The 23682-nt window shown below is 36.3% G+C and overlaps 6 protein-coding genes across 12 annotated transcripts; 3 read left to right on the forward strand and 3 right to left on the reverse strand.

Moving 5' to 3' along the window:
• The first annotated feature begins 1459 nt into the window (after nt 1-1459).
• On the forward strand, nt 1460-4826 carry AT5G62570 (Calmodulin binding protein-like protein). Of its 4 annotated transcripts, none has more exons than NM_001345551.1 (7): nt 1460-1956; nt 2484-2562; nt 2653-2705; nt 2790-3274; nt 3405-3649; nt 3730-3936; nt 4018-4826. In NM_001345551.1, the coding sequence occupies exons 1-5, from the start codon at nt 1874-1876 to the stop codon at nt 3602-3604; spliced, it is 900 nt and encodes a 299-aa protein (NP_001331113.1). In that variant the 5' UTR covers nt 1460-1873; the 3' UTR covers nt 3605-3649; nt 3730-3936; nt 4018-4826. The 4 variants fall into 4 exon arrangements, with proteins under 4 accessions (NP_001331113.1, NP_001318865.1, NP_001331112.1 ...); NM_001345550.1 differs by having other exon boundaries at nt 3405-3565; NM_001345552.1 differs by having other exon boundaries at nt 3405-3565; nt 3730-4815.
• AT5G62573 (uncharacterized protein) lies at nt 1477-1722 on the reverse strand (the record flags this gene model as incomplete). The annotated part of the gene is given in 2 exon segments (NM_001345553.1): nt 1477-1566; nt 1582-1722. The coding sequence occupies 2 exon segments, from the start codon at nt 1720-1722 to the stop codon at nt 1477-1479; spliced, it is 231 nt and encodes a 76-aa protein (NP_001332254.1).
• Nucleotides 4827-4925: 99 nt separating the features above from the next.
• On the forward strand, nt 4926-6404 carry SDH7 (succinate dehydrogenase subunit). 2 transcript variants are annotated; one of them, NM_203253.3, is made up of 4 exons: nt 4926-5113; nt 5199-5267; nt 5566-5668; nt 6007-6404. In NM_203253.3, the coding sequence occupies exons 1-4, from the start codon at nt 5054-5056 to the stop codon at nt 6075-6077; spliced, it is 303 nt and encodes a 100-aa protein (NP_974982.1). In that variant the 5' UTR covers nt 4926-5053; the 3' UTR covers nt 6078-6404. The 2 variants fall into 2 exon arrangements, with proteins under 2 accessions (NP_974982.1, NP_568957.1); NM_125652.1 differs by having other exon boundaries at nt 5000-5113; nt 5202-5267; nt 6007-6247.
• A 618-nt stretch (nt 6405-7022) lies between these two features.
• On the forward strand, nt 7023-10090 carry AT5G62580 (ARM repeat superfamily protein). Of its 2 annotated transcripts, NM_001345554.1 has the most exons (6): nt 7023-7113; nt 7192-8331; nt 8423-8528; nt 8632-9146; nt 9248-9589; nt 9697-10090. In NM_001345554.1, the coding sequence occupies exons 2-6, from the start codon at nt 7522-7524 to the stop codon at nt 9769-9771; spliced, it is 1848 nt and encodes a 615-aa protein (NP_001318866.1). In that variant the 5' UTR covers nt 7023-7113; nt 7192-7521; the 3' UTR covers nt 9772-10090. The 2 variants fall into 2 exon arrangements, with proteins under 2 accessions (NP_001318866.1, NP_201064.2); NM_125653.4 differs by lacking the exon at nt 7023-7113 and having other exon boundaries at nt 7123-8331; nt 9697-10089.
• Nucleotides 10091-10314: 224 nt separating this feature from the next.
• On the reverse strand, nt 10315-20228 carry MOS14 (ARM repeat superfamily protein). Its single transcript, NM_125655.4, has 27 exons — nt 19863-20228; nt 19215-19292; nt 19061-19123; nt 18787-18834; nt 18553-18699; nt 17942-18073; nt 17511-17551; nt 17137-17228; nt 16529-16656; nt 16114-16189; nt 15852-15972; nt 15679-15778; nt 15315-15396; nt 14801-14883; nt 14477-14593; nt 14205-14256; nt 13899-14054; nt 12813-12936; nt 12658-12739; nt 12496-12575; nt 12341-12415; nt 12198-12252; nt 11907-12026; nt 11738-11830; nt 11503-11648; nt 11226-11403; nt 10315-11133 (listed from the first exon to the last, which is right to left on the reverse strand). Exons 1-27 carry the CDS (start codon nt 19983-19985, stop codon nt 10849-10851), a joined length of 2877 nt encoding a protein of 958 aa, NP_201066.2. The 5' UTR covers nt 19986-20228; the 3' UTR covers nt 10315-10848.
• A 124-nt stretch (nt 20229-20352) lies between these two features.
• On the reverse strand, nt 20353-23577 carry AT5G62610 (basic helix-loop-helix (bHLH) DNA-binding superfamily protein). 2 transcript variants are annotated; one of them, NM_001345555.1, is made up of 7 exons: nt 23511-23577; nt 21813-22392; nt 21291-21497; nt 21143-21208; nt 20993-21061; nt 20844-20921; nt 20360-20754 (listed from the first exon to the last, which is right to left on the reverse strand). In NM_001345555.1, exons 2-7 carry the CDS (start codon nt 22110-22112, stop codon nt 20629-20631), a joined length of 846 nt encoding a protein of 281 aa, NP_001330306.1. In that variant the 5' UTR covers nt 22113-22392; nt 23511-23577; the 3' UTR covers nt 20360-20628. The 2 variants fall into 2 exon arrangements, with proteins under 2 accessions (NP_201067.1, NP_001330306.1); NM_125656.3 differs by lacking the exon at nt 23511-23577 and having other exon boundaries at nt 20353-20754; nt 21813-22418.
• Between the last annotated feature and the right edge of the window lie 105 nt (nt 23578-23682).

Raw genomic sequence — 23682 nt, forward strand, 5'->3', positions numbered from 1 at the left:
TATTCTTGCCCAGCCCAAGTATTGGTCTCATGGGCTATAAATTTTTGATGATTTTGGGAATATAAATTTCTAGAATTCTTTCATCTTTATAAGTAGTAGTATTGTTCATATGATTGTGGATTTTCGATTAATAAACAGCCAAAATTCAATTTGTACAATTAATGAATAGCCAAATATCAGCTTGAAACTTCTTTAAGACAAAACTGCTTAAGCGAAGATTGGTTATATATAGTTTATAACATCGTACGTAGATCAACGATCACGTATTCACATATATTTCCCAAGTGCAACACTGTATACTGATTCAGAGAATCTCTTTGAAGTTTGTTTTTGAATAATGATTTACGTGTTTGTGAAAACTCAACTATTTTAAAATGTTTAGTGGAGAGAGGGTTAGTGTGTACGATTTAAATATAAAAGAACTTGAGACAAACTCATTTTCTTTTACCCATTCTTCAAATCACGCGTTTATGTGTATGATTTGTGTTGGTACTGGAAAACGAGTATGTCAGCATCTTTGTTTAAGATGTGTATAATTAATTGGTGTAGAAGAAGCGTTTGTGTATATGTCACATAATTATTAAATCGCATTTTGCAGACGCTTTCAATATGATTTATCAGTAGATAAAGCTTAAAAACCGAGTTCTATGTGTGGTTAAAACAAAAATAGTAGTCAAAACTGAAAAACATATCATATCTGTTAGTTGGCACAGAATAATTATCACATCAAACATCGAAATGTTTTTTTTCGTTTGTCGACCCAATTGGAAGAACAATATCATAAGACAAGACCGTATGGCTGGGGCATAAGTTATTGTTATCCACAAGGTTCTTTTGTGACCAAGCTACTTGATTCATATCCATGTGACAAGAAGAACAAGGGTGAATTATGGATGATTGCTGTTTCCGCATGCTTGATGATTTCGTCAAACAGCCCTAATAATAGGTAAGAGTTAAAAAATTTTTGTTTTTATTTAAAATTCGAATGAATAAAAACCAAAATTCTTTAAGGATAAAATGAAAATAGCTTTAAGAAAATAAAAAACCCTTATTTTTATTTTTATTTTTAAAAACCCTCTTCTATGTATTTAATTGTTTAAGTACGTTTTCTGCTAACTCAAGATAAATAAATATTATTCTTAATTGTATAATTTTGTTTCATGATGTTGTGGATTCAATCAGTTGGTTTTATTTATAAACAAGAGAACTAGTAGTGAAGTGATGATTTCTTTAAGACAAGATTGAACATCTATGGCTTGTTAGATGAAACTAGTTGATCTTTAGTCCCTTATCCGCTATTATCCAACACCCTATACCCATAATGCTCAGACCAAGCAATGCTTCTCAGTTCTCAGTATTCGGAAGCTATGTTCTAAACTTTGAAATTTGATAAATGTACTTGAAAAAAGATTTAGGTACGGTCTAAACTTGTCTCTGTTTTAGTAGTTAGAAGAAGAAGCACACACAACATATAAATTAGGGGTTCCTCGTCACTAACGCGGTTTCGGTGGGTCCCACAACACCCAACACTGAGAAAGAAACACCATTCTTCTCCGTGTTCTGTCTCTATCTGCTAATTACCACAAAGAAGAACTTGCAAATCCCTTCTCTTTTGTTCAAGTCGTACGACAGAGCCTTTGAAAGAAAGAACTGGTGGGGAAGCGTTAAGCTACAGATAACTCCAAGATACGGGTCTTTGTTTGTTTTGAAGATCAGATTCATTTTACGATAATTCCGTTACTCGTTATTGTGTATATATATCTCTTTCCCGGAAATTTCGGTTCTTGTTGTACAAAAACTCCAAAAAAACGCATAAAAAATATTCTGTAAATGGTTGAAATTCTCTGGGAATTTCAACGGGTCTTGTGGTATCATGTCACAGAAGAGAGAGTTTGAAGAAGGGAAAGGTCGAATTGAGGGCGGCTCATCCGAAGACAAGCGTAGAAGATTCAAAAGGTATAAATTTTGTTTCAGCTTCTAGGGTTTACGATGTTGTTGTAGCTTGAATCAGTCTTCGATAGTTCGATTCATTCAATTGGGTTTATGTATTAGCTAATAAGGATGAATTCGAGTCTAAAAGTTGTGATCTATATGTTGGAACAAGTATAAATAGTGAAGTGATCGTTTCGTTAGGATAAAATTGAGCTTCTATGATTAGGTTTTGACACGATTTTCTATAGCTTGCGGAGTTCTTTAGATGATCACTGTCTTGTCGTGGAATTAATAAAAAGGTTTAGTTTTGTTTATAATCAAAGAGTGATACTTCTTGGGAAGATAAAATTCTATTGACACACAAAAGTACTCATACTAGATAGTATGACACCACGTAGTCACCATGGTTGGATTCCTTAATAAGAAGCTTTATTTGTTTTTCCCAGTCACTTACTGTTGACAAATCAACAATGTTTATGAAGTTCAGATTTTCTAAATTGATTTTTAGTGTTAATGAGAATTCCTACATATGACTTTGGATCAAAATTTAGTGTGGTTCAGGAGGTAATGAGATTACAAACCGTCAAACATTTTCTCGAACCTGTTCTCGAGCCCTTAATTCGTAAAGTGGTACGTATCTCGTTGATATAATATAGTACCCTTCTCTCCTAGTATTGTGTGTTTATTTTAGCAGTAATTTATGAGTATCCCTTGGAACAGGTCAAAGAAGAAGTTGAATTAGCTCTTGGAAAGCATCTAGCAGGCATCAAGTGGTAAAACTATTTTTCAAGATCAACATTAGATTTTTCAGGCTGTTCTGTAATAAATAATTTCTTCCCATGTTCATCTTTGTTCAGGATTTGTGAGAAAGAGACTCATCCTTTGGAATCAAGGAATCTACAGTTAAAGTTCTTGAACAATCTATCGCTTCCCGTGTTTACTTCAGCTCGGATAGAAGGAGATGAAGGCCAAGCTATAAGAGTTGGATTAATAGACCCTTCAACTGGCCAAATTTTCTCTTCTGGTCCTGCATCATCCGCCAAACTCGAAGTTTTTGTCGTTGAGGGTGATTTTAACAGTGTTAGTGATTGGACTGATGAGGATATCAGGAATAACATTGTAAGAGAGAGAGAAGGAAAGAAACCTCTACTCAATGGGAATGTATTTGCGGTTCTTAATGATGGCATTGGTGTTATGGATGAAATCTCATTTACAGATAACTCTAGCTGGACTAGGAGCAGGAAGTTCAGACTCGGGGTACGAATAGTGGATCAGTTTGATTATGTCAAAATTAGAGAGGCAATAACAGAGTCCTTTGTCGTAAGAGATCATCGAGGAGAGTGTAAGTATTGCTTGTTAGTTTATTCTCTCACATTGAGTATCATTGAACCAATTTACTTTCCTGTTCTCATATTTTCTGTAAATTAAAAGAAGTTGTTTCTTTCTTATGACTCTTTCTCTCTTATTTGTAGTGTACAAAAAGCATCATCCTCCTTCTCTTTTCGATGAAGTATGGAGATTGGAAAAGATAGGGAAAGATGGAGCATTTCACAGACGACTGAATTTGTCAAATATAAACACTGTCAAGGATTTCTTAACACATTTCCATTTAAACTCTTCAAAACTCCGACAAGTAAGATTCGTCTTCCTTACTCTGTGCCTATGTGACTAAGGCTTCTGTGGTGGGCGTGAATCTTTTGTGTCACCAGTAATAATGGTTTGTGATTGATTCTCACCTGGTGAGAAATACACAGTTTTAACTTGTCTACATGTAATGATGATTGATGTTCCTTGCAGGTTCTTGGTACGGGTATGTCTTCAAAGATGTGGGAAATTACTTTGGACCATGCTCGATCATGTGTTCTAGATAGTAGCGTCCATGTGTACCAAGCTCCTGGATTTCAGAAGAAAACAGCTGTTGTCTTCAACGTCGTAGCTCAAGTGCTTGGACTGCTCGTGGATTTTCAGTATATTCCTGCTGAAAAGTTATCAGAGATTGAAAAGGCACTGATCCTCTCTGTCTACATATTTGACTTGGTTTCTCTTCTACATACTCTCAGGTTTACATAAATTTTCTGATTTCAGGCTCAAGCGGAGGTGATGGTAATTGATGCATTGAGTCACCTAAATGAAGTAATCTCGTATGATGATGAGGTTTCCATGATGAGGAACGTTCTCAATGCCCCGGCTTCTCAAGGCAGTGTTGCCGGGATTGATTATTCGGGTCTGAGTTTGACCAGTTTGGACGGATACGGTTTTGTGTCAAGTCTTCACAACACAGCAGAATGTAGTGGCAAGCACAGTGATGATGTTGACATGGAAGTTACTCCACATGGTTTATATGAAGACTACGACAATCTCTGGAACTGCTCTCACATTCTAGGCTTAGAAGAACCGCAATCTGAGTTGCAGAGTGCGCTTGACGATTTCATGTCACAGAAGAATGCTTCGGTCGGTGGTAAGGCTCACAGCAAAAGATGGACAAAGCTTTTCAGTGTCTCGAGATGGCTCTCTGTTTTCAAGTATGTCAAGTTAGGAAAAATATAAAATGAGTTTAGTACACAAAAGAACAAAACGACTCGCTGCGCCGCGCCCTGGACAGATTCGTGTATATATATACTCGGGGAAAGCTTGGGTTTCTGATGATCCAGAGGCGTTCAAAAGTGTTTTCTTTCTTCTTCTTCTTCTGGTTGTCTCCATCTTTGTGTTAAAGATGTGAATATATGTTTTAGGACAGCTTCATTTTTGTTGAAAGCTTAAAAAACAGGGTCTTTTATAATCTCTGTGATTAGTACCAAATTGCAGATTTGCAGAACTACGTTTTTCTTGGTTTGTCAGGTAATGTGAAACTGAATAAAATGAATATTATTTGAATCAACTGAGATTTTACATTATCTTCTAGAGTTTTGTGTTTGAGATTCAAAGAACACTAGACTGAGTATGAAGATTTTGGGTGAGTAAAAACAATCAGGGTGATAATTTATCATACAATAGTTTTGGGGTCAAAATGGAATAATTCTAGAGTATAGAGCCCATGTTGAAAAGCTCGAAAATTCTTTCCAATTCCAGAAGAAAAGGTTTTGCTGTTTCCCTGTGAGCGATCTTCGATACTCGTCTGGGCATGGCGTTTTTGCTCAACAACGCTTCAATTTCATCTCATTTACGCTCGTCTTCTTCACAGGTTTGGATCAAATCTTGTTAATCGATTATTGTTGGAATTTTGTTTGATTTTTGTGACAATTTTTTCCCTTACGAAATTTTTGAAGAAGACGGGTGATGCTTTATCAATATCGCGTCGTGGATTCCACATTGAGCCAGGAACTCGAGAGAAAGCTGTAAGTTAATCTCTGTTTCTGTTCGAGTCCTGGATCATTTTGGACTCAGTTTTTGTGGAATTTTCTGCATCTATTGTGATTTGAAGATACTAATTAGGGTTCATGAAAGAATTGGCTTTTATATAGATTCCCTGAGACTCTCATGTGTGTCCCTAGTAATGTTCGTTGTCTGAATCTATTTGAAAGAGTAATTTTTATGAGAGTTTTGAGTTGTTGTTGATGCTTATGCTGTTGTTATATGGCATTTTCTTAAAGCTCTTGATGAGTTTGTGTTTGCTTAAATTGAAATCCTGTGTAGCTCTTGGCTGAAGATTCTGCTTTGAAGAGATTCAAGTCTCATAAGAAAAGTGTGCACAAACTGAAGAGGATTGGTGATGTGCTCACTGTTGTTGTTGTTGCAGGTAAAAACACTTTAGTTCATAACTTTTGGTCGAAGCTAATCAGATTCTTGTTTTGTTAGTGGTCTAGAAACATAATCTGGTATGGTTCAGGAATCATAATGAATCTGAGTAAGAGATTGACTAGGCTAGGCACACTTAGATATTTTCACCTTGCTTCTTGCAATTAAGAAAGCTGTAGATTGAATCTCATAGGTTTCATGTAGAGCTGAGCTTATTATGTCAAATCAAACTAACAACGTTCTTCTCTGTTGTTCTTGGTAATATGAATTATGGATTCACGACATACTCGAAATCTAAATTGTGACTTATCTCGTGTCTTGCTTGTTTTTTTGTCTTAGGATGTTGCTATGAAATCTATGTCAAAGCTGTGATGAAAAAAGAAGCTCTGGCTGCAGGGAAAAGCTCATGAGTGTTCTTGTCTTTGTATGCCTTTTTGTTTTATCCTTTATACAGTGTCTCTTTCTAATAATCTCACAATAATGTTTGTTTACTCAATGAAAATGGCATCTAATAAAGTAGACTAAAAGAAAAAGACATTGTCCAGGGAAACCAAACTCTGGTTTTTTCTGACGTTGTGTGGAATCTCTGCTTTTTCTTCTTTTTAAATATTCCTTAGCTTTTCACTTATTTGTACTTTGCTTAAAGATACACTCTCCATTTATAGATAACTGCAACGATTAATGTCTTATCCATGGATTAGGTGACTGTATTTATGTGAAATTGTGAATGATCAATCACACTTAATGGTTTACACTGGACATGAAATTGTTTCGAAAGGATTAGTAGAGCGAGTGGGCCGGTTCGGTGTAGCCTACCTCTATCTTGGGCCTCTCTCTAGGCCCAATTTGGGTTCAAACCGGTTGAGACGAGGTCTCAAACCGAAATCTAACTTTACACCCTTAATTTTCAACCTAATTGTGACTCAACAAGAACATATCCACCACTGACCACTTGTTTTCCACAAATCATGCAAATTTGATTAATACCTACTGAGTACTGATAAAAACAAGTACAAAGAGCTTTCATGCTCCCTTCTGATAACATTGGTTCACCAAAGATGTAATATAAAAAATGTTGGAATATTAGTTGAACCACCTTGGAGAACGTATAACAAAGAAGCCCAACAAATCAAGTTACTTTTGCTTGATTTGCACACATTCATGTTTGAAAGCTACAATTCATATGTTCTATATTATCTACATTTATACTCATAGTTGATATGTTGTCGAAATTCTATCAATTTATGATATTGATAGGTTTGCAATTTCGTAAAAGAAACTCTCACATCTATTTTGACTAACCCACACGTTTTTAAAAATAATAAAACTATGAGTAATTACACATCCTAAAGAGCATTTACTCATCAGTCAAAATTAGTTGATCAATATTGAGTATGATTCGTGAAGTCATGCATGATACAACGTCGATAATTTTTTTGGTAAAATGTAAAAGAATACGTAATCAATTTTTTCTTTGGAATTTTTAATACTTTGGAAATTACAAATTTTTTTGTTGAAAATAAGATTTCAGGAAGACGAGGAGTAATATTCTTCTTAGACCAACATCATGACATGTTCCCTGGCGTGATTATTTTCGCGACACCTGAAGAAACGGCATCGTTTAGGTCAAAGTCATCATCATCATTCTCTATTTTGCAATCTCATAAAGACGGTTATAAAAATCACAGAGACACACCCACAGACGATAAAAGCTCTAACGGACCGACCACCGCCAAGTTTTTAATTTTACACTAATGCTACTGCCACCTCTTATTCCGCCAGATCCACCACCGTCTCCGCCGCATCACTGATTCCTCAACCGTCACCGGAGATAAATCCTTAAGCAAATAGAAAATGGCGACGAAGAACTCAAAGCAAAACATGTCCGTGTTGTTAACTAAGCTCGGAGATCGAGATACTTTCACAATGGCGGCTCGTGAGCTTGATTTAATGGCTAGACAGATTGATCCTTCTTCCTCCTCCGGGAATCTCCAGTCGTTTATTTCCGTTATACTCTCCGTCGACACCGGAGATAAACCGGCGGTTCGTAAGCATTGTATTCACTTGCTCGCCGTTTTATCAGTTTCTCTTCCTCTCAATTCTCTATCTCCTTTCCTCTCTAAGATCCTCACTCGCATCACGAGACGTCTCCGTGATCCCGACTCTTCGATTCGATCAACTTGCGTCGCGGCTGTGTCGGCGATCTCTTCACGCACGACGAAGCCTCCGTTTTACTCGGCGTTTATGAAGCCGTTAGCAGATACACTTTTCACTGAGCAGGAGGTTAATGCGCAGATCGGAGCGGCGCTTTGTCTCGCGGCGGCGATTGATTCAGCGTCTGATCCGGATCCGGTTCGGTTAGGGCAGACACTTTTGCCTAGGCTAGAGAAGCTCGTGAAGTGTAACGCGTTTAAGGCGAAATCGGCGGGAGTTGTTGTGATCGGAAGTGTGATTGGTGCTGGTGGTTTGTCTGGAACCAGTGTGAGCTCCGGTGGATTGAAAGGACTTGTGGATTGCTTATTGAGCTTCTTGGTTAGTGAAGATTGGGCGGCGAGGAAAGCAGCTGCTGAAGCTTTGGGGAGGTTAGCTACAATGGAGAGAAATGAGCTAGGTGAGTTCAAGGCTAAGTGCTTGAAGATCTTTGAAAGCAGGAAATATGATAAGGTTTGGTTTAAATTGATCACCTTGAATTTTTTATTGGAATGTAAGGTTTGGCTTAAAGATGATCATAGATTTGAACTTTGATATGGTTTAGGTGAAAGCTGTGAGAGAGGTGATGAATCAGATGATGGAGGCTTGGAAACAGGTTCCAGATTTATCAGAAGAGGTTTCTCCACCCAGATCTAATGCTTCTTCTAAAGGTATCTTCCTTCACCATTTGATCTTTAGCCAAATCAGGAAGCTTTTTCTTGTTTGGTACAATGTTAGTGGTTGCTTACTTGTCCTGTTTTTTTTTTATTCTAGGTGATGCAAGTGATGGACGATATCCTTCAGGGTCTAGAGTTGGTTCAACACCTGCTAAATCAAGAACTCATCTGGTTAACAGATCGACTCCACCGGGGAGTTCACTAGCCACCACGGCTAGGAAGCAGGCTAATAGAAAAAGCATTGATCAGAAGAAAACCAGTCTAACAGCATCACTTACAAAACCAAACGTGAGGAGAAGATTGGAATGGAAAGCTGGAGGAGCTAGTATTCCCACTGGTGTGTCTCTTGAAGACGAACAACATTGTGATCATGACGAGAATGCGAAGGAAACGAGTCATTCTAGTCACAATACGGTGCAGAAGTTAGGAGGTGTTTCCAGTTCTCTTAATGGCAATATCCCACCATCCGGTGCTACAATGGTAACAGGGCATCACGTCTTGTCTGAAAACCCAAATAGTAATAACTGCAAAGGGCTTGAAGATATATCTTTGATCCGTAATCAGCTTGTTCAGATTGAACAACAGCAAGCCAATCTAATGGATCTTCTTCAGGTTTGTTCTAAAACATGATGATAATCTTTCTCACATTACAAGCTTTCAGATTGCTCTCATTTCCGCAGTCCCTGAAACTTACTCTTTGTGATTTTCATTAGAGATTTGTCGGAAGCTCGCAACACGGAATGCGTGGTCTGGAAACACGAGTTCACGGATTAGAACTTGCTCTGGACGAAATATCTTATGACTTGGCGGTTTCAAATGGGAGAATGAGTAACGGTTCAAGCAGAAACAACTGTTGTCTCCTTCCTTCTGGAAGTTTCATCAAATCTAAATTCTGGAAGAAACACGATTCCAAGTATTCAGCATCGAGAATGTCCACTTATAGGAACAGAAATGCAGAAACCACCGAGATACAAAACTCGAGGCATCGGTTTAATGGCTCTCCTGGATTTATAGTCAACCCATTAGCTGAAATTCGACCAGATAATGATCTGCAGGTAAACAACTTGTGTTATGTCGATTCGAGTCAATGTTTTTTTGTTGAAGAACTGATATAAGTGAATAACATTATTAAGAGTATGATTGTTTGATTTTGTGTTGCCAGGTCTGCCTCACAATTGAGGGACGACGAGAAACAAAACCTTCAAAAGCTTCTGAGACTTTAAAAACCACTGTGTGAATGTGGGTGATTCTTACTGATTAGTATTTTTATTTTTTTCCTTCAAAGTAAATTCTACTAATTAGATTGAGATCAAAGATATCTACAATGTCTCCAATGAGTTCTTTGCTGAAATTTCTTATGTGTTGCTTTGTTATTTTCATGGTGAGTTTGCGTTATGAGGTAAATGAGTTTTAATTTTACAAATGATGAATTGGTAATATCTGTAACCAAGTTTTAATTTTTTTGCGTGTTCAAATACAAAACGATATGAAAAGATTAATAATTCTTAAGAAAATTGATTTAGTAGTTTCACGGATTGATAGTTGAAGTAAGTCGGTGCAACTGTTATTCTTTCTCTACTTTTAAAAATGGCTTTTAATATCTCTTCATTGATTTAATTATTGCTTACACTGTTTGCATTATACTGATTATTGTGTCGCATGTGACTTCATGGGCAATTAAATAGTTTAGTAGGTCTCAAAAGCTATAAAAAAACAAAAAAAAAAAACTTTACATATTACTAACTATTGATTTATTGTAAAAAAATGCATATTTGAGGATGGGCAACTAAATAATAATAATTACTAAATTTATGTCAGAATATATTTCCACGGGTTCTATGAAGTATACAACAACTTCTCAAAACTGAAATAAATCATTTTGTTCTTGAGATTGCTCTTTCTTTAATTTCTGCCAGAAAGTAGAACTCATGAAATCAAAACTAGAAAGAGGTATTAGATGCTTTTTGTTGTATATGATCCCTCCCACTCAAAATCATACCAATCCTTGAAGGATCAAGGATTCCTTCTGTGTATCTCACCCGGTTTAAATTAAAATAGAAGATTTTGGTTCATCCCGCTGGAAATAAACCGGCCAAACAATGGAACAACGGTTCACACCAGAAGATATAAAGAAAAGATTTAAAAAAAAAAATCTTTATCAACAGCTAAAACGGTTAAAAAAATATGCAGAAAAGCATCAAATCTCTCAGTTTCTCAAACCATCAAAAAGTGGTCTATGCAAAAATTGACCTTCTTTGATGTCTTCTCACTCTTCTTTTCTTCTTTTTCTTTCTTTCTTTGTTTTTCATCATCTTTATGATACAGGAGCAGTAACCAGATTCAACTCAAGAGGCTTCAAAGCTGCCTGAACAAGCTCTTGAACAGTACGGTTACGTCGACAAACATCTGAGAGCTCCTCAACCTGTCCTATCAGAGAATTCACATCTGCTCCATAAGCAATATCGGACAATGCTTGTAAGAACTTGGTAGATTCGGTCTCTGTCAAGGCTGTTCGAGGTATCAGGCTTACACTTTCCTTAGCCCAACTCACTGCTTGTAACCTGTATGTTCTTGTCAGAGCTAGCAGCGAATATGTTACCTGACCAATACCCAAAACAAAAGAAAACGGTTTTCAAAGGCCATAAACATCACTCAAAAAATGCAGCAAAAAGATAGATTTCCTAAATTTACCGTATCTAGCCGAGAACTGGGAAGTGCCCCAGCTAATGAGGCTATCAATATTCTGGTGATTGTAGCTCCCCGAGGAATAATGATATTGTCCCTGATCCGTACGAACTGTTCTTCATTCACAGACTTCTCGAGGTCAAAAATGTCGGTTAGAAAGGTCAATATCGAGTGGCAGGCTTCTCTGGAAAAGAATTGTTCAAAATATATTGTTAACATCATTTCAAAACTCTCAAGGAAAAACAGCTTATGATGAACAACTTTAGAGAAAGAGAGGGTAAACCTGTGCTGCACTGTGATTCCAATCATTGCGCAGTTTACAAGAGCTGGAAATATAGGAGACGGAATGAATAAATGTGGACAGTAGCGAAGACATCTAGACGCCAACAAAAAGCAGTCATCGGCTATATCTGGTCTCGCAGTGACTTCCTGTAAGAATATAAACAGAATCAGACACCACATCGGATATTAAAACTAAGAACTTGAAGATAGTATTTTACTATGTGAAATTCGTCAACCTTGATACTTGTCATAAGACATGTTGTATGTGCAAAGAGGGTTTCAATCAGGTTCTTCAAGTAGACAGCACACGATGGATCAGAACCAAAAATCTGCAAATCCCACAAAAATTAGAGTCTCTAAAGCTTTTCTATAAGCATTCCACTGAATGGAAAGAACACAAATTACCTTTATAACTTCACTGGATAAGTATAGAAAGCATGGCTGATGATGCTGCTGATAATGGAATTGAATCTTTTCCAGCATTTCTCCAATTGTATCAATTATGTATCTTCCAGAAGTACGTACCTACAATCATTGCCTTCTTTTAGTGAATTATCCTCTATCAAAATTGTCATCCGACATATAGTTTTAGATTTTCTCTTATGTTCATAGACATGGAATGTCTAGCAAACAAAACAATGGTGTTCAGGAATGTCCAGGAAGGAAGTAGGTAAAGAAAAAGGAAATGAATCTCACAGCATATTTGCATGCCCTGCATAGAGATTCCATAGTCCTCATGTCCCAAGGACGACTGCAGTAAAAACCATTTCAAAGTAAGAGGCCACATAAAAGCAATTTGAAGAGAACATGTTAATCATCATGCGCCTAGATTCACTTACGCATCAAAAATAACTCGGAAAATTGCCCAATGCTTATTAATCTCAGCAGCCACCGCTTCAGGGTGGTTCACATACCTAATGTGGTAGCATTTGTTAGTAACACTAAACAAAACACATGGAGATGTATCGCATCATTGAGATATTAATACACAAACCTGAAGAGGAAGGCAAATCGGTCAATATGAACAGTTAATTCACGTGCATGCTTCTTCTCCAAATCTTCTTTCGCCGCTTCCTGATTCACAGATTCACAGTTCCCATCATTATAAGTCTTGACAGTATATCAAACAACCATGCAAATAGTCAAGATGGCAAACCTCTAGAGGAGAGGCGGCTGAAAAGCATAATTTTTCAAGAGCGCCCTTGGCCTGATCTAAAGGCAGTTCGGTAACAACCATACTGCACAATCAAATTTTAGAGATGTCAATAACACACAAATGAGATCTAATCCATCATTCAGTTGAATCCATACCCTAAAGCTTCAACGAGATTTAGTGAATCCTCAGCAGAGACTTTATAACCACCACCGCCATTGATCGCCATACAATAGATATTAAACAAATCTTCAAAATACCCACAAAGATTTTTTCGGCAATCTACAATGAAACATTATTTAAACAGGCATCAGATATTTACAAAAGCAAATTTGTAACATTTTGAATCCAGTAAGAGAAAACGCCAAAACTAATATATGCATATCAGGTCAACAGAAAAACACCTTCCTGTATCTTTCATTTTGGGGAGAAGAGGAAAGAGGAAATTGATTAACAACAAGCAATCAACAATTACAGAACATTAGTTGTTAGATAGCTACAAGCTTTTATTTAGTATCAGTATGGTTTCACACCATATATCATGAAAAGTAATTTGAAAATCGCATTGACGTAAAAACAAAACTGGAAAACAGAATTCAGTCCAAGGAAAAGCATTCAACAAAATTCCAAATACTTGCCAGTATTGCAATGCACCCTATATGCTAGCAATTCAGTAGAGTCGAAGTCAGATCCGTTAGCGTAGGTTCCAGTCAGACCTTTCGACTAGCTGCCATCTTTGAAGTAGGTCAGTATGCACAATTCGATTGATTTTTACAGAGGTGAGAACTTCATACTTCCTAAGAGAAAACTAACAACCAAAATTTAATTTAGTTTGCAAGTGAAAGAGTTATAACTATTAAACTGATTTCCTGAATTTTTGTAGTCCATGAAACTATTTAGCCATGAAAAATCAAGATGAGAAACCTTCTCAACAGCCCTAAAAGACCGTTTTTTTTATATAAAAGGGGAGCTGGTTTAAATCAAAATCCAATGCTAAAGCCTAAAACCAAAATATCTTTGCCATGGTTTCTCATCCAGGAAACAACAAAGAAATAAGATAGCCAGATTTGTAGTGCGTTTTTGACATTATTGTATTGCAAACCAATTGATGACCAAAGTTTGTATACTAGTCCTTGTATGTTTGAAAATGATTTTGCAGAGAAGAATGTATACTTGTCATAATGTCAATGTTATGCTCAGAAAATAAAAAGAAGGGATCAAATTTGGAAGAGAGAATACAATACCGTCACAAGTATGTCTAAAAGCCAAAGCTGCAGCTGCTGCGCAATCTTCAGATGTGCCCATTCCACTCATAAGAATTCTAATGATTGATGGTAATATTGAAACACTGGCTGGTGCAGCATTAAGCCATTTTGAATATGCCCCAACAAGTAAGCATGCTGAAATCAAATAGGGAAGCAGATATCTTGCATTAAAGAAAAAGCTTCTTTCGCATAACTTGGAAGGTTTCTGTTGCGCATACACTAGTGGTTTCCACCAAGTAGCTATTCACCTTCTACATATAAAACTTAGAAAGAAAAGCTATTCACCTGTCTGAAGTAGTTGCGCTTGCTGAGGAAGATTTTGAAGCAACGCCATCACCTGAAAGCAGAATTTAAGAGAATGAAAATTCCACGCATGAGAGATAGAACGGAATCTAAAGCCATTCAAACTTTAAACACTCAAGACTTTATAAGACACGGACCTACAAGCCTTTCATCACACAAAAACAATATGGAAACCCATAATTCATAGGCAGTGAGAAAAAAAAAATAAAAAAATTTGGCAGCAGTAGCTTGGAGGAACTATGTATAATACAAACCTGGGGCATCACTTCAGCTTCAACAACCGAAACATAATTTGATATTGCCCATATACAGAACAAAATAGCTTCTGCTGGACGCCAATCTTGAAAATTGTTTCCTGTCTGGGCATTGGCCTAAGTACATATTTCACAAATGTCAAAGATGCTGAAATCCAAAAGGTAAATAAAATGTAACTGTTTGGTGCTGATAATCCTAATTGTGTTCTACCCTGATCGTATTTAACTTTTTCAGTATATAAAAATGCTGATTCAATATCTCCCAATGCTTATTTTGTATTTAATGATAGAACAGATATATGCATGGAGATCCAAAGCACAAACCTCAAGAAGCTTCATATAGAGAATCTTAAGAGTAGTATCCCCTCCCAGGATTAACGCTGCATCTATTAATACATCTGCAACAGCTGAAAATGTCACAAACTTCATCAGTGAAATTAGATAGACAGAGCAACATTCCAGAGAAGTAAACAAGAAAATGAGGTAATTGGTCCCATCAAAGATGATTGAGAGCACAATAAGAAGTACATATCAACAAAAGTATGAAGAATAGGTAAATCAAAAAGTGACGTTACGAGATACAGCACCATACCAAAGCTAAGTGACTAAAACAACCAAAAACCTCAGAAGAACAATACTTTATCTGCGTCAAGAAACAAGTGTAAAGGATTGAAACATAGGGAGAACAACAGTGCTAAGCAAACAAATTACGAAAATCTAAGGTCGCGCTGATCTATTTGGGAAGCTCTGAGGGGTACACTTATTCCTTAGCACACTTAACTCAAAAGATCTTGATCTAATGTAATATTGAGAACAAGTAATACACCGCTTTGATTACCATATCTAGTCTGCTTGAATTCCTTAAGGTCCTCATATGAGAGGCCTTGATAATCTTCAGGATACTGAACTCTGAAGCCAACCTGTGAAGGGAAACCAGTGTATAGGTGACATAAACTGCAGAGCATACAATAACCCATATGATTTTCTGTTTCCACCAAAAGATGATCGACCAAATAAACTTTAGAAATCAAGAATTTTTTCAAAGAGCAATATTAATTTAAGCATAAGTCACCCGAGCATGAGAATTCAATTTTGTCTCTCTGGATTAGAGCAAACCAATAGAAACGGCCTGGGTTCAACAACGAGCTTCAAATATTCTTGAAAGAGTAAAACATTAGAGTGGTATCTGATGACTCACTCACCAAAGATACAAGGCTCTGATAAGCTGGCTGAAAGATATGCAGTCTTCGGTTTCTCTCAACTTCAATGGATGCTTCACTACCCAATGAACTATAAGATTCCCTGAAGATTAAAAATCACACTCTCAGAATATGACCCTAGGAACACCCAAAAACATAGAAAAGGCTGAAGTTACCTCTTTGTCAACATAAGTTGAAGACTGTGCCAAAAGTTGAAGGTCATCGAGGCTATATCAAATTCTGGGTGTGCAGTAACTTCCAGCAGGGCATGCACAATAACCATTGGTTCATCTGAACCTAGAGGCCAGAAATAGTACCTTCAAACATATTAGATTACCAACTAAAGCATTTTGCGCACCAGAGGCCAAAAGCAATCAAGACACATGAACCAGAACACTTAAAATAACAAGACAGAGTAGCAGAAATGAGGCCGTATACCAGTAGCTATTAGTTCAACATATGAATCGCCTACGTCAGCGAATAATCGACCAATAGCTTTGACATCTTCTTCATCCTGAAAGAGAAATAATTCTAAGAATCAAAAGAAAGAAATACAAACATATGCCAAAAATTACAACACATTATGAGGGATATCTTTAGCCACATATCAAGTCATATAAACAGAATATAACCCTTTTAGCACTACAGTTTAATTAAATTAAACAAGGATAGGCCATTAGTTTCCTACTATTTGATGCATCTGATAACCTTTTCCCTTAATAGAGTCCACGAGCAACAGAATCATAGCCGTTCAAGCCAGAGACCAGTGAAACAGAAAATTTGTGAAATAATGAAGCTTAATATCAAGCAGATTCAGCCATCAACTTGTATCAATACCAAAGGTAAACAGTACCTTTGAAGAATCTCTTAGATGGGCCTGAAGACTTAAAATCTGAGGCACAATAACTTGAATCAAGGGTGTTTGTGCAGAAATACCACCAGAACTTGGTGATGCTGTGTGATGTATCAATTCAGAGATAACTGCGAAGTTGAAAATGAAGTTTCTCTATTAAAACTCTAATAATGAATTCTAAATTGAAGGAAACATTGGCTTGTAGGTTGAAAACTAATAGAAGGCTATTTTCTATTTGATAAAGAACAAAAAAATTCCTGCTCATTATAATGAAGGTGAAAAAACCATCTTAAGGCAATGCAGTATACACCCAACACACATCAAACACTAATTTCCAAAATTCAACAAGAAAAGCTTAATAACCAATTTCTAGAAGCTCAATTTGCAAATTCTCGAACTTCGCATATTCCAACTAAGAGATAACAGGTATGCTAGAAATTTCGCAGCTCCCATAGTGTTCCAATACCAGAAGATATCACAAAATAACTCATCCATAAATAGTCTCTATTCAGTAAAGATATTTCAATTTACGGGGAAAAATATATCAATGTGAAGTATCCCAAGACTCTAAAGGCCTATGTATATATTAGCTTTTCCAACTAGTATACCATTAACAGATGCCTCTGATAGTGGATCACAGTTCAAACTTGAGAGAGCTGCATGCACCAATGGATGACAGGCAAGCACTGTTCCAGGAATCCTGAAAAAGACCACCCCAAAGTTCACCAGTATACAGTTCAGTCAGTATCATCGTTGCTAAGTTGAATTGGTGAAAATAAAGAAGGATAGCAAGTAGAAACCAACAGCAACAAATCAGATAAACTTAGCTTTGTGTCTAAGATGATTCTATATAGGACAAAATCTATGACCCATATATTAAAACAATTTACAACCTGACGAACTCGCAATGAATATTTGTAATCTAGACGAGCTTTTGTTCTAAATAAAACTGGAGATAGAAAAGCAAAAGAAAAGAGCATACCCATGCCTAAGACGGAGCCAAGAAGCAAATGCCTCGAGAACCTGAAAAATCAAAATTACAGAACACAATTGACAATAAGTGACTTCTTGCAACACCAAAAACACTAGCTGGTCCAACACACAGGAACATGGGACATTTTTCAGAAGCTAACAATAATGCAAGAAGACATATTAAATTTTGGCAGGTGAGTGAAAACCTAAGATGTAATCAAGCTTTTACCTAAAACTAGCAAATATGTTTTGACAAGGCAAACATAGACTCTGACTGGTAAAGAAAGTAAAAACTAGTGGAAAGTAAAAAAACAGACATGCATCAGAAAACATAAAAAGAAGAAGGTTATTTTGATGTGTTATACAGAGGGATCATGGAAAGTGAATAACAAACTATGTACTGAACTATGTCACGACTCTATATTAAAGATAAGCTCTGACCTGTTCCTTAAGTTCGGATATTTTCAAACATGCTGATAAGATACTAAGTGCAGCTTCCATTTGAGAAGTAAGCTCTTTTTCGAATTGACGTCGTCGATCCGGACGAGCAGCTATTTTGTAGTTAAATGTTTCCTGGTCATAGCAAGAAGGACAATATAAGATCAAGACATCATATAACCATCTAGATTAAAGCTAAACATTCCTAAAGTGAATCAAGTTAATGAAAGGGAAAGGTCAAACGATGTGGTAGAGATTTGTGAAAAAATTAGAATCTTCATTTAGTTACAAATAAACTACCAACATTTTTTGCAAACAATACCATACAAAATATCAAGGTCTTGCCCAGCCAATACTTTAGGGATTGAAATAACACTCACAGAGTAACGTCGAATGCTACCTAAACATAGATATGGAAAAAGTAAAAAAGGAACAGAATATTCTCCAAATAGGTCTACCCAATTTGAGGTCAGTAATACCAGCATAAATAATAAGTAAGAAGATCCAAGTCAGACCAAAATAAGGCCTTTCATATCTATATAGCCGGATACATGAAGTCAAATTAATTACTGAGTGAGATGAACACTTAAACAAAGGAATAAAAAATACTCTACCTCGGGCAAAACTGTCAAGAGTTCCAAGAAACCAGGCACATATTCAGGATGCATATGCATCTCATCCCTAAGCCAGCTAATTATACCACCATCTCCCCAGTCTGCCGCAGGAACATGCACCGCCAAGGCAGCAACAGCAATGCTAATCTACAATATAAAATACTTAAATAAGATAACTCGACACAAAGTACATGACTTTATACGCACAACAGAAAATTCCACATATGCACTTACCTGGGTCCTAACTTTTGGAGGGCCCTTGTGGAACTTTTTTAACAATGTCTGCATTTGAGAAAATAATGAAAGTCAAAATTTTCCGGGAAGTAATTGTCCAATACCAAGAATAATAGGCCAGAAAGATGAAATCATAGTAAAACCTAGATCCCAGAATACTCTAGTTCAACTGAGTTTTCCTATTATGTTATTGCTCAAAGGAACAGACATACTAATGAATAACTCATGAAACCCTACAACTTTGGAAGAAATAGTTAATAGAACAAAGAATTACCGTTAATGATTGCCGTAGCTTCTGAAAAGCCCCAGGTGGTAGTTCTTCAAAATCTCGTTGAACCTTCGAGTGAGACAGACTAGATGTCACCAGAATGCTCCAAGATTGTGTGATAAATGAATAAGGATTTACAGAAACATTCAGGTGCATTTACCTTGCTTCGAAGGGTCTGAGAACAGAATATCAAAGTTTCCAAATTGCTAGAAGAATCATGAAGTAAATTATCCGCAACCTAGAAAACATACAACAGCACAGAGTAAGAAATATTGTAGAACTTCTCCATCAAAAAAAATCCTCTTCTCCGCAACAACAATCATGGGTCTAAAAGAAAAGAGCTCATATAAAACCTAGCTAATCGTTTCTCTAACAAGGTAAATCTATTCACACACCTTACACATACTTCTCAAACCAGCTACAGGAAAAAGTGCACAATTGAACTTAGATGTACTGAAAATTCGAGATTTCTGCTATGCATAAGCCTATATGACCTTAACAAGCGAATCGCTAATACAAATTGACTAAAGGATGAAAATTTATGCACTTATATAGTCTAAAGTAACTCAGAAATGAACTTAGACGTACTGAAATTTTGAGATTTCTGCTATGCATAAGCCTATATGACCTTAAAGAGCAAATCACTAATACAAATTGACTAAAGGATGAAACTTTATGCACCTATATGGTCTACAGTAGCTGAAAATCGAACATTAAACTCTAGCACAAGTGCTACAAAACAAGGAAGAACAAATCGAACCTAAACAAATCGAGATTAAATAATTGAAATCGAAAAGAAAAAACTCGCCTGCCAAGCATCGAGAGTTCCTTGGAAGTTCTGAAGCCAGCGATCAGCGTGCACACGCACTGTATCATCCGGGTGATGATACAGTGCGTTTAGGGCTTCTTTGACCGCGTTCTGATGCTCCATAGCTATGAATCTTTACGCGTTATTCGCTCGTACGGTCACCAAATCACGACCAGAGAGAAAGACCCAGATTGAGAAATAGAAGAATTTGCCCAACTGAAATTCGGGATTTTGTCAAATCGATTTCGCCCAACAAAAACAATAAAAATAAAAACTTTTTTTTTCCCTCTTTGTCAAAAAGGTTTTTTTTTGGCGCCCCTCAACTTGAGTGAGGAAGAGAGATAGAGATCGAATTTTGATCTGAAAGAGGATGAAGAAGAGAGAATCTCAGCCGTTAGATACAATTACTTTGACTTAAAGTCAAATCCTTCTTCTTTTATTTTGAAGACAGAAGTTGTTTACTTTTTTTCAGTTGTTGCAATAAATTGAAGACAACAAAAAAAACGTATCATTGATTCATCATAACATAAAGATTATACAAAGGACAAGATTTAAGACCAACATATGTTACTGAATCAATTGTTACAAGTTATATAATAGGACAATACAACAATGTTTTATAAAGTGTTAATCTCTCTGGTCACTCTCATATTCTATCTTATGATATAACAGCAAAATGATACACACGCATAGGATAAAAAATAAAGGGTTGCATTCATTTTTACTGCCTACAAAACACATCCATCAATCAGAGAAAGACTCTTTTTTATGTGGTTCGGTTAAAGTTCCCATCAACCTGCATATGGAGCCACTCCGGTTGAGATACTCGGGTTTCATTAGCTTCTTGTTGCTCGTATATTGTTCGATGAACGTCAATCGGTAAAGTCCCGAGCTGATACAACACACCAAGAGCTTTTAGATTTAGTAGCTTTGATTAAGAAAGATAAGATTTTTCTATGTTCTTTTAGATTTGGGACTTACATCACCGGAAGGAAAAACTCCTATTGTCGGACCAGTACTTGCACCCGAGTTAACAACTTCTAGCTTCATTGATAGAAACTGCAGACCAAACTCCATGCTTAGGCATGTATAATTGTAACATATAACAGAGAGGTGTTAACGACTTTTACCTCAACTTGCCGCTGCAATGACTGAATATAATTGATAATCTCATCGAGCACAAGGGCTTTTCCGATTATCTGATCAACAGAAATATCTTGTTGAATGTTTTTTAGGCTATAATAACATCATTCACAAGCAGGGACCAAAAGAACATGTACCTTATTACATCCTGGAATTATATCTTGAAGAGCTGTCATCTTCTCACTGATCTTTTCTCTTCTAGCCTGTCAAAGACAACATTGTGATTCTAATAAAAGGAACAGTTTTTGAGGATAAAATTTATGGTGATTTTAGCAGAAGAATTACTCGCTCTGCTAAACTATGCCGGTCAGTAGCTTGTCCTCTTCTTGCTCTCACATGAATATAATCCTTTGGTGGCTCAGGTTTGTTCTTCTGTTCCGTTGCTTTGCTTCCACCACCACCCGAACTTGTTTCGCCTTCAGGTCTCATCGAACCATCTCCATTTCCACTTTCAGATCCACACAGTTTTCTTTTCTTATCCCCTGATTCTTTCTATTAAAAAAGTAAACAGATGGAAAGCTTTAAGATCCTAAATCAAACTCTCAATCTAAGATCACTAAGTAAGCATTGACCATTCCAACATCTATCAAACTAATGGTCTTCAAGCTGAATCCAACTTAAGTCAAAAAGTCAATGGAGATAAGTCATCTAATCTATAAACTAATCCTTGATCCCTAAACCAAAGACTTAAACTTTGACTCATTGATTTTTAGATCACCACCAAGCTAAAGGATCTAGATTCAAACATTCAAAAGACCCAACAAATAAAAATCAGGACTTTTCAAAAATTGAAGTGCAAAATCTCACCAATTCATTACCACTGCTGCTGGAAGAAACCATCTTTGAAGAATCATCCTCAGAGTTCAAATCTCTAGTCTTTCTACTTCCCCAGCCAGCAGTTAGATCGGTGACTGTAGATTCCTCAGCCGCGGAGACGTCTTTATTGCCGGAATGTTCAGAGCGAGTAAAGACTCGACCGGAGTTAACAGCTAAACGGAGACCAGAGCGAACGGCGTCGTTTACAGGGAAAGGCCAAATCTCGGAGAGAGTGTAAGAAGAAGGATTAGCTGCAGAGAAGGAGGAATCGTTCACTAGTGGAGGGTCCATTTCCGATGATCGTAAAAAGGGTTGACCCAGATTTAGGACCCGGATCCGAGAAGTGAGGAACTTGATAGAAAAAAAGAAGGAAAAGGTTTGAGCTTTGCGAGGTCTTGTCTTGTTTATAGGGTTGTGTGTGAGGTGGACAAATAGAGAGAGAGATCGGAGAAGGTAAGACAGATGTGGGTAGTGATAATGCGCCACTAGTATGCAATGGAAGATGATTTATCACCAATACTTTCAGAAAATCTCATTAATTACACAGCTTACATCAAATATTTTGCCGTTTCTGTTATAAAAAAAATATTACAATGGTAAAATTTTCGTTTCGTTTAGAAACAAAATTGAATAGAAAAGATATATTATGGCGCAATAACCTAAATAATTTCTATCAAAAATAAAAAATAAAAATCTCACAATTATGTCTTTTAGTTATCCTTTGATTAAATTATTTTTTACTGTGAACAACTTTGGTAATTTTACTGTGAACAACTTAAATACACCAAAGGACAATGCATCTCTCTTAGAAAAAAATACATACTAGCAAAACCAAATCATGTTACTTTGGTAATTTCATTCTGACGTGTTTAAGGAAAAAACGTATATGTTTGGATTAAAAATTTGATCTTCGTACCATATGTCCATCCTAGTAAGTACTCGATCGCCTATGTTTACAATAATATTCACCAATTAGTGTTTTTTTATTTAACATAGATCTCCCACTTCATAGTCATATGTTTTATGAAAGTTAGTTGTGTAAAGTGAAGGGAACCACACACCGGTACGTAGGATACGATCGAGGATGTGACAATGGGCCATATATTTAAATTTTAAATGCTTAATCACAAAAGCCAAAATTCTAGCTAAATATATAAAACGCTAATATGAAGGATAGATGACATGTGTTTTAGTCTTTTTGTTTGCATGTCAACGTTCTTCACGTTAAATTTTTAAAAATTCAGAAGCTATAGTTTTATTATGTTCAATGTAGTTTTAGCCTTTTTGGTAGATGACATGTTCAAGGTAGTTGCGGAAAAATACAAGGAGCCAAGAGTGTCATTTTTCGTTTCGATGATTTCAACCTTCATTTGTTGTGTTTATTATAAAAGTTTGTATTTTTGAATGATGAATACAGAGATATCAAACGTTTTTAAGAATACAGTATATAACAAACAAAAAAGCTCTAAAACTATTCACTGAGTTAAAACTTTTAAAAGTCAATTCTATAGCATTGAATGCTCTAAATGTGTAGCAAGAAAATTGTTTAAAGACCAACAAATTAGAAATTGATGTTTTTCTGCAAAACTTTTTTAATTATTAATTTTATTATCGAATTAAGTGGAATATGTTTATATTTTGATGAAATAATGAAAAGGTGGAAAAGACAAGTGTAGAAAGAGAAGACACCTGGATGCAAAGGTGTCACACATGAAGCCCAATTCCTCTCTTTCCATTTTTCCCATAAAGCTTTTTTGCTCTACTCATCAAGATACCTCTAATAAAAAAACAAGAAACACTATTTTTTTGTTATCAATTTCTTCTGTTCATTTCAGTTTGGTCATGAAATTAAGAAAATTAA

This window comes from Arabidopsis thaliana, chromosome 5, assembly GCF_000001735.4.
Source record: "Arabidopsis thaliana chromosome 5, partial sequence".
Taxonomy (NCBI): Eukaryota; Viridiplantae; Streptophyta; class Magnoliopsida; order Brassicales; family Brassicaceae; genus Arabidopsis; species Arabidopsis thaliana.

Excerpts from the sequence above, each read along its gene's own strand:
- SDH7 (NM_203253.3), top strand. The coding sequence starts at position 5,054 with ATGGCGTTTTTGCTCAACAACGCTTCAATTTCATCTCATTTACGCTCG. Across the intron at positions 5,114-5,198 it reads TACGCTCGTCTTCTTCACAG|AAGACGGGTGATGCTTTATC; the intron begins GTTTGGATCAAA and ends AAATTTTTGAAG. Across the intron at positions 5,669-6,006 it reads CACTGTTGTTGTTGTTGCAG|GATGTTGCTATGAAATCTAT; the intron begins GTAAAAACACTT and ends TTTTTGTCTTAG.
- AT5G62610 (NM_125656.3), bottom strand. The coding sequence starts at position 22,112 with ATGGACCCTCCACTAGTGAACGATTCCTCCTTCTCTGCAGCTAATCCT. Across the intron at positions 21,062-21,142 it reads TAATTCCAGGATGTAATAAG|ATAATCGGAAAAGCCCTTGT; the intron begins GTACATGTTCTT and ends TCTGTTGATCAG. Across the intron at positions 20,755-20,843 it reads GAGTTTTTCCTTCCGGTGAT|CTCGGGACTTTACCGATTGA; the intron begins GTAAGTCCCAAA and ends GTGTTGTATCAG.
- AT5G62570 (NM_001345550.1), top strand. The coding sequence starts at position 1,874 with ATGTCACAGAAGAGAGAGTTTGAAGAAGGGAAAGGTCGAATTGAGGGC. Across the intron at positions 3,566-3,729 it reads ACTCTTCAAAACTCCGACAA|GTTCTTGGTACGGGTATGTC; the intron begins GTAAGATTCGTC and ends TGTTCCTTGCAG. Across the intron at positions 3,937-4,017 it reads AGTTATCAGAGATTGAAAAG|GCTCAAGCGGAGGTGATGGT; the intron begins GCACTGATCCTC and ends TTCTGATTTCAG.
- AT5G62580 (NM_001345554.1), top strand. The coding sequence starts at position 7,522 with ATGGCGACGAAGAACTCAAAGCAAAACATGTCCGTGTTGTTAACTAAG. Across the intron at positions 9,147-9,247 it reads ATCTAATGGATCTTCTTCAG|AGATTTGTCGGAAGCTCGCA; the intron begins GTTTGTTCTAAA and ends GATTTTCATTAG. Across the intron at positions 9,590-9,696 it reads GACCAGATAATGATCTGCAG|GTCTGCCTCACAATTGAGGG; the intron begins GTAAACAACTTG and ends TTGTGTTGCCAG.
- MOS14 (NM_125655.4), bottom strand. The coding sequence starts at position 19,985 with ATGGAGCATCAGAACGCGGTCAAAGAAGCCCTAAACGCACTGTATCAT. Across the intron at positions 18,700-18,786 it reads CTCCAAAAGTTAGGACCCAG|ATTAGCATTGCTGTTGCTGC; the intron begins GTAAGTGCATAT and ends TTTATATTGTAG. Across the intron at positions 12,576-12,657 it reads CAGCCGCCTCTCCTCTAGAG|GAAGCGGCGAAAGAAGATTT; the intron begins GTTTGCCATCTT and ends TCTGTGAATCAG.